Source organism: Carcharodon carcharias, chromosome 12, assembly GCF_017639515.1.
Source record: "Carcharodon carcharias isolate sCarCar2 chromosome 12, sCarCar2.pri, whole genome shotgun sequence".
NCBI lineage: Eukaryota > Metazoa > Chordata > Chondrichthyes > Lamniformes > Lamnidae > Carcharodon > Carcharodon carcharias.
In genome coordinates, this window is record NC_054478.1 from 112,374,115 (window position 1) to 112,382,213 (window position 8,099).

An 8,099-nucleotide genomic window follows, 5' to 3' on the forward strand; every position below is an offset into this window, starting at 1 on the left:
CATTTGACAAGCCAGCTAATGCTTTGTGTGTTTAAATACCTGTTTTCTCTGAAGACCAGAGTGCAAACAAATGGGATGCTGAAGAAGCAAGACCCTGAGTGGGTTCCCTCTCTCTTTCTCTCATTCTCCATTTAACTTGAAAGTTTTGAGCCCTGTCTGCTGTTTAACTTTCCGTATGCCACAAGCAGAGAGTAAAGAATCATGCTAGCAGCTGCTGTCTTCAGAAGGAAAAATAAATCAACTGTAGCCATCTTCACTGCCTTAACACCAAACTCAGAAGGACCACTGAAGCCAGCCAAGTCACCAACCTTCAGCATCCATATTCCCCTTTCACTTTACTGGACTTTAAATTGCTAAATCTATCCTTCCACTCTGTAATCTATTTGTGTACATGTGAACTTCAAGTGTGTGTGCCTGCATGAAAGTTGGAACCTTTTCTATTATTTTACTTAGACCGGATTAAGTGCAATAAATACTATTCTCTTTTGTTTTTAAAAACTCAAGGAAACCTGCTGTGTGTGCTTTTTACAGTCTCAGCACATAAACAGTTACATGCTCATTGAACTGGCAAGCACATGCTTTTAAAAAAAACTGTTGCAGTCAAACGAGGAGTGGGAAAAGAGGAAAGAGACCCTAATCCTCTTCACTTGCTCATAACACCATGCAGTAACTGACTTTGAGTTATATCACCATTTCTTCACTGTTGCTGGGTCAAAATCTGGGAACTTGCATCCTACTAGCACTGTGGGTGCACCTACATCACATGGAAGGTTCACACTCCTGTCATGTGGAGGGAATGGTGGTGGAGGGAATGAATGTTTAAAGCAATGGTTGGGATACCAATTAAGTAGGCTGCTTTGTCTTGAATGGTAGGGAGTTTCTTGAGTACTGTTGGTGCTATACACATCAGGCAAGTGGGAGGTATCCCTTCACATGACTAACTGGTGCCATGCAGATGGTGGACAGGCTTTGGGAAGTCAGGAAGTCAGTTAGTTGCCACTGCATTCTCACTCTCTCACCTCTTCTTACAGCCATTGTACTTATATAGCTACTCTCATTAAATTCCTGGTCAATGTTGACCACCCATATGTAGGTGGTGGGGAATTTAGTGATGATAATACCATTGAATGTCAGCGGAAGATGGTTAAATCATCTCATGCTGGAAATGGTCATTGACTGTCACATTCATGAAATGATCATTACTTGCTGTTTATTAAATCATACCTGAATGTTATCCAGGTCTTGTTACATGCAGGCATGGACTGCTTCAGTGTCTGTGAAGTAATGAATGGAACAGAACACCTTGCAATCATCTGGAAGAATCCCTGTTCATGGCCTTATGATGGAGGAATGGTCATTGATAAAGATTGTTGGGCCTAGGACACTGCCCTGAGGAATTTCTATAGTGATGTCCTTGGGTTGAAATAATTGGCTTCCAACATTGACAACCATCTCCTTTTCTGCTCGGTATGAATCTAGTCAGTGGAGAGTATTCCCCTGATTCACATTGACTTCAATTTTGTTAGGGCTCCTCAATACAGCACTCATCCAAATGTTGCCATGAATTCACTCTCACCTCACCTCGAGTTCAGCTCTTTTGTACATGTTTAGACCAAGATTCTAATGAATTCTGTAACTAAGTGGAACTCAAACTGAGCATTGGTGAGCAGGTTATTGCTGAGTAAGTGCCACTTGATAGCAGTTGTCATCAACTGCGTTATCACTTTGCTGATGATTGGGAGTAGACTGATGTGGCAGTAACTGACCGATTGGATTTGCCCTGCTTTTTTTATGGGCAGAACATATCTGGACAATTTTCCACATTGTTGGCTAGATTACAATTTTGTAGCTTTACAGAACACCATGGTTAGGGATACGAGTTGTCCTGGATCATATATCATCAACACAGTCTCTGTGCTTATTGTGCTCAGCCATTTCTTGATATCATATTGAGTGAGTTTAGTTTCTAATTTTGGAGACCTCAGGGGGAGGCCGAGATGGCATTTCTGGCTGAAGTTGGTTATAAACACACCAGCTTCGACTTTTGCACTCATGTCCAAGGCTGCACCATCATTCAAAATTAGGATATTTGTGGATCCTCCTCCTCCCATTTGTTGTTTAATTATGTGGCACCATTGACAACTGGATATAGCAGGACTGCAGCGGTTTGATTTGACCCGTTGTGTTTGTGATTACTTAGTGCTGTCTATAGCATGCTGTTTCTGCTGTTTAATATGTTTGTAGTCCTCTTTTCTAGCTTCACAGGTTGGCACCTCATTTTTAGGTACACAACATGCTGATCCTAGCATGCTGTCCTGCATGCCTCATTGAACCCAAGTTGATGTCTTGGTTTGATGGTATTGGTAGAGTGAAGAACATGCTGATCCATGAAGTTACAGATTGTGCTGAAATACAAATGCTGTTGATGGCCCACGACACCGCATAAATGCCCAGTTTTGGACTGATAGGTCTGTTCTGAGTCTGTTCCATTAGCAGGATTATAGTGCCACACAACATAATAGAGGATGTTCTCAGTGTGAGGGTGAGGCTTCATCTGCATGGTGACTGTGCGGGGGTCACACTTATGAATGGCGTCATGAACAGATACATTTGGAACAGGTGAATTAGTGAGGATGATGCCAAGGTTTGTCCCTTATGTTGGTTCTCTCACCACCTGCCACAAGTCCAGACTAGGAGATATTTCCTTCTGGACTCAGTCAGCTCGCTCAGGACTGGAGCTACCAAGAAGCCCATATTGAAGATTTTCACCCAAAGCACAATTTTTGCCATTTCAACTCTCAGTGTCTCTTCCAAGTGGTGTTCAAAGTGGAGGAGTACTTATTCATCAGTTGAGGGATGGTGGTAGGTGATAGATTGGTTTGAAAGAAAGGAAGATTTGCATTTATAAAGCACCTTTCACAATCTCACATTATCTCCAGGCTCTTCACATATTTGAATCTTTGAAATACACATGAACTAATAGCAGGAATAGACCTTATTCAAACAAAGCTGCTTAAGGTATTTTTGTCATGTGATATGGCTCCTAATGTGTTTTTGATTTAATGAATGAAAATCTCTTGGAGTATTCTCTGTGTGGCTGCCTCTGTAATACTTCCACTAGACTACGCAGCCATTTCCTCTGAAGATCTCCCTAGCCGTAAGCCTGGTCTTGCATTTTTCTCTAGATTCTCTCCTATCATCCCTCATGCCCTCTCCAAGCTCATCTTGTCCATGAGAACCATCTGATGATCCCTTGAGCCTCGTCCCACTAAATTAATGACACCCTAACTTCCCTTCTTGGCTCCCGCGTTAAGGGACATTCTTAATGGCTTCCTCTCCTCTGGTGTTGTTCCCTATTTCCTTCAAATTTTCTTCATCACTCCTGTGCTCAAGAAACCTCAGAGGGGGAGGTGCTGAGGGTGGGGACTACATGTCTTGCAAGTTCCCGCTTTTCCAGTCCACGGATTCACTGGGGGAATACCGGAGGCTGTTCGACCCAGTGAGCTGAAACATAGCCGCCTCAGGAAAGCTGAAAGTATTCAGCTTTCAGCTGGGGAAGAGGAGCCTGCTTGTCCAATAGAAAAGGATGATCCCCTATTGACCACACAAACACCAGCAAGGTCACAGTTGGTTCTATTGACCAACTCTCGCTTTTCTGACAGGATCTTGACCCGTGTGTTTTCTGCTTCTGTAATGTTTCCCTTTAATGCTAATCCCATAAACTAGTGAAATATTCTGCATGCAGACACCATACAAGCACTGTGTTGAACAATTTCTTCAAGGGTCCAAAAGTAAGTGACTTAAACGAGGTGACAGTGTAATCGAATGTATTTTATTATGTGGACAAATGATTCAGCAAAATAAGGTCATGTTAAACAATAACAGATTAGAAATCTCTCATGCGCCTGAAAGATCCGATAATTGAACTGTAGCCGCCCCAGTCACCGTATCTCCTGTATTCACCGGGTCTCAGGAAGTACTGTCGGCCTCTGTAGTTGGGATGTTCATAGAATATCCAGTAACCGTCCATCACATGGCAAGAGTGAATGTCACGGTAACGGAAACGATCATAGACAGATGGACAGTCATCCGTGAATTCCATCATCTGTCCTCCAAAGTCAGGCCTCTCGTAAATCCTCATTCTGTAGTTTCCACCTTGGTCCTGTAATAAAAATAAGATGAAACTGAAAATTTGGTATATGTAGGAAAAGAGGAAAAAGGTAAAGGAAGGAATATAACGGAGCCCAGATGATGACATCAATAATGAGAGAAAAGCTGAGATAATTTATTAACACCAATTCAATAGGTTAATTATATTTGAGACATGTTACTAACTAGCAGCTTCTATGTAATTTTATACAGTTAATCAGTGAAGTGTGTGTAAAAGTGCACAAGGGACTGATGTTAGTTGGTGCACAAAGACAGAGGTTTATCAATATCAGTAAAAATCTAAATGTGCTTCTGGTTCCTATTCGGATGAGACTCCTCTGTTTTTCTGCATGGGGGCAGCTTTCTCTTTTCTATAATGTATTAAACAATTACAGTAGGATGAATGGGGTGAGTACAAGTATGTCTGTCAGCTAGTTGTTGCCATGTCTAGCCTATCTGTAGACGACCTTATTACTTTCTACACTGTTAATGCATCAATTTGGCTTTCAGTTATCTGATTAATTACAAATAAATATATCCGATTATACCTCAGATGCTCTTGCGTTTTGCAACAGGCTGCCGATATGACACCCAGAACTAACTTCCCAGTTTGCATAACTATTGACTTAAGAACCAACTCGTATAACAGCAGGTACCAAATTACAATGGCTGTTCCTAACTTCTGGCAGTGGCAGAAATACATGTTAGTGGATTGGTAAATCAGGCTGTGTGTGTGACAGGCAGGCAATCCACTACCTGTTAACTATCACTGGAGAAAGTGAAAACAGCCAATGGCTCTTCAGAGCTGATGCGCACAAACTCAAAAGTTGAGCACACTGATCATTTTCTCAGTATCAGTTTGGGTAGAAAACACAAAGCAACAAAGGTAACTTACATATGGGTAGGAGCGACATGACCTGATGCAGTCATTGAATCCCATCCAGCGCTGGTAGTCAGGATAGTCTCCCCTGTTCAGGACATACTGGTATCCCATGTAATTGGGTCTCTCATACACCACCCACCAGTCACTCTCAACACGGATGGAGTTACAACGGCTGAAGTAAGATTGCAGGTCAGCACAGTCAGTACTGCACTCGTAGTGCCGACCCTGGAAGTTCATGTCCTCGTAAAAGATGATCTGTGGAAAAAGAAAGTTTTAATAATTAATAATTTGGCAACTTGACAATACTTAATGAAAAATAAAATATATAAACTCTGATTTATTCTTGCCTTTCCCATTTTGAGCTGAGAGTTAGCTTAGTAACTGACAGAATGTTTCACTGCTTCACACAGCTTGGTATTTATATGCTAGTCAGAGATGTACTGTAATGTTGTACTTTTGTTATTTTAATGATTGCAATAGTTTGAACTCAGCACAAAAGCAGCAAAACGCAAGTCACATACGCTCATTGTAAAGAAAACCATTTTAAGGCACCTATGTATAATTGAATGCGTTTTGCCTCCATGTCATTTTAATTGTTGAACAGAACAAGTAACAACGCATTGGAATCCGTTGTGTTCCCGATGCTGTACTTAAACTGAAATTGGCGAACACGTGAACCCGGGTATGTTTCCAATATTTAAGTGTAATTATTGCAGTAGACTCCAAAGCTGGTCAAAATGCAGGTCGATATATTCAAGAGAAGGATTTTTTTTATTTACAGCACTCTACATAATATGCTGATAACTGCCAGTGTAATGGATTTCATATTGTGCTCCAAAGCCCCGAAGTTTTTATCACTACATGTATCTATTTGGTTTCATGGATGGTATTTATTAACACTGGTTACAATCTGTACTCAGTTTCATATTTTAATGTGTTCTTTTGTTGCATGGGACCTTTCATTTGGTTCTAAATTTCAGTTTAGCTGAAGCCACTTTAAAATAGTAAACAGAGGAATAGAAAGGCCAATGATAATGTGATCGAAGTAATTTTTTTAGAATGTGGTTACATAAAACAAAATCACTGAAGGTGAAAAGAGGCTCTGGAATGACCCTGTTCAAGGGATACTGAACAACAGAATGCTTCATCAACACAGTGCTAAGTTGGGTATTTGGTACAAGTGGAAATTCCATGCAGAAGGGAAGACAAGTGCTATTTTTCATTATTTTCTTTCATCTCCAGTATCTGGTGAGCGCTCTTCTTTTGTTTCCAAGTTAAGCGACCATAACTTTCTATTCAGTTAGCTTTTCAGTTACTAACTTAGTTAAGTAATCAAATATAATAAGTAGCATGAAGTCCAACATGACAGAGTATTTACTTAACTCTGAAAATTTGGTGAGTGAGGGTATTTGACACAGTGAGGGAAGATATGCTGTTCTGCTCTTTTCAAGAACAAAGATTGGTGTGATAGAGGGAGAGAAAGACAGTGAGACCTGAGAACTGAAGTCCAGAAGCATTAATTAGTTAAGTAGATAGGTAATAGTTTGGTGAGTTTTAAATAGTTTTGGTGAGGTTTTCCTGACACTTGGGCAATAGTTTAAACTAGGATTGGGAAAGTATATGTATTGCATTAAATTTATAGCTTAACTCGTTGAATGACTTGATATAACAACAAGTAATCATTGAATAAACACTTTGATTAAATAAATAAATACATACATATGGCTAGTCTAAGACAAGGCAGAGTGTGTGTCTAGACTGCAGAATGCTGGAGTATCTGGATGACAAGACTCTCTCTATTTCAAACAAAACTGCTAAAGATGCCTCCATCTTGAATCTCTTAATCATGCCTGACAAACCTGATTGAATTTGTTGAAGATATGACTAAGGTATTGGACTGGGAAATGTTTATGGATTTTATTAATATGGTCTTCCAGAAAACATATGATAAAATCCCTTCAGAGAGACTTTTAACCAAAGTTGAAGTTCATGCAATGGAAGGCAAATTTTTGATCTGGTTAGGAATTTGGCTGAATGACAAGAGAACAGGGAAGGGATAGTGGGCAGTTACTCAAATTGGTAGTATATGACTAGTGGTATCTCTTAACAATCTGTATTGAGCTGTCAAATATTCACAGTATTTATTAATGACCTAGATGATGAAATATAAAGCTGAGTATTCAAGTTTATTAATGACAGAAAGATAGGCGGTATTGCAAAGAGTGTAGATAGAAGGATGAAATTACAAATTAATAGATTACGTGAACGGGAAAAGCTATGGCACGTGGATTCCAATATAGGCAAGGTGAAGTCATTCAGTTTGGATCGAAAAGGATAGAACAGTATACTTTCCATATGGTAAAAAGCTAGAAACAATGGAATTAGTGACCATATACATTGATCATTAAAATGTCATCAACAGGTACAGAATATATTAAAAAGGCTAATGGAATGATGGCCTTTATGTCTAGAGGACTTAAATGCAAGTGGGTAGAAGTCATGCTCCATATATACAAAACTCTGGTTAGACCTCACATGGAGTACTGTGAATAATTCTGAGCACCACACCTTAGGAAGAATAAATTAGCTCTAGAGGGAGTGTAGAATAGGTTTACCAGAATGATACTTGGGCTCCAGGAGAAATCATGCAGGCTAGGATCTTATTTCCTTGAATTTAGAAGGTTAAGGTGTGATTTGATTGAAGTTTTCAAGATATTGAGGGAAACAGGTAAGCCAAATAAATAGAAAATATTTCTCCTATTTAGGAAGTCTAGGACATAGTCTAAAAATTTGAGCTAGACAGGGTGATAGAGGTTTGGAAATCTCTTCTGCAAACAGCAATTGCTGTTAGATCAATTATAAGTTTTAACTCTGAGATTGATAGATTATTATTAACTAAAGGTATTAAAGGATAATGGACAAAGGAAATGGAGCTAAGCTGCAGAGCAGTCGTGTGGGACTGGCCAGATGGTTAAACAGCCTCCTCCTTTTCTTCTGTTCCTTTATGTAATTACTTTTAGAAGGTTACTAAATACTCTCACCGGTGTTATTCAGTATCTTTCTTTAT

At 39.7% G+C, this 8,099-nt stretch overlaps 1 protein-coding gene across 1 annotated transcript; it reads right to left on the minus strand.

Annotated features, from left to right (window-relative positions):
* Nucleotides 1-3,886: 3,886 nt before the first annotated feature.
* Nucleotides 3,887-7,533, minus strand: LOC121284916 (gamma-crystallin S-1-like). The gene is made up of 3 exons (XM_041200814.1): nt 7,515-7,533; nt 5,041-5,289; nt 3,887-4,155 (listed from the first exon to the last, which is right to left on the minus strand). The coding sequence occupies exons 1-3, from the start codon at nt 7,531-7,533 to the stop codon at nt 3,887-3,889; spliced, it is 537 nt and encodes a 178-aa protein (XP_041056748.1).
* Nucleotides 7,534-8,099: the final 566 nt, after the last annotated feature.

Coding starts and splice junctions, on each gene's coding strand:
- LOC121284916 (XM_041200814.1), bottom strand. Junction 4,156..5,040: donor TCGCTCCTACCCATATGTAA/GTTACCTTTGTT, acceptor TACAGGACCAAG/GTGGAAACTACAGAATGAGG.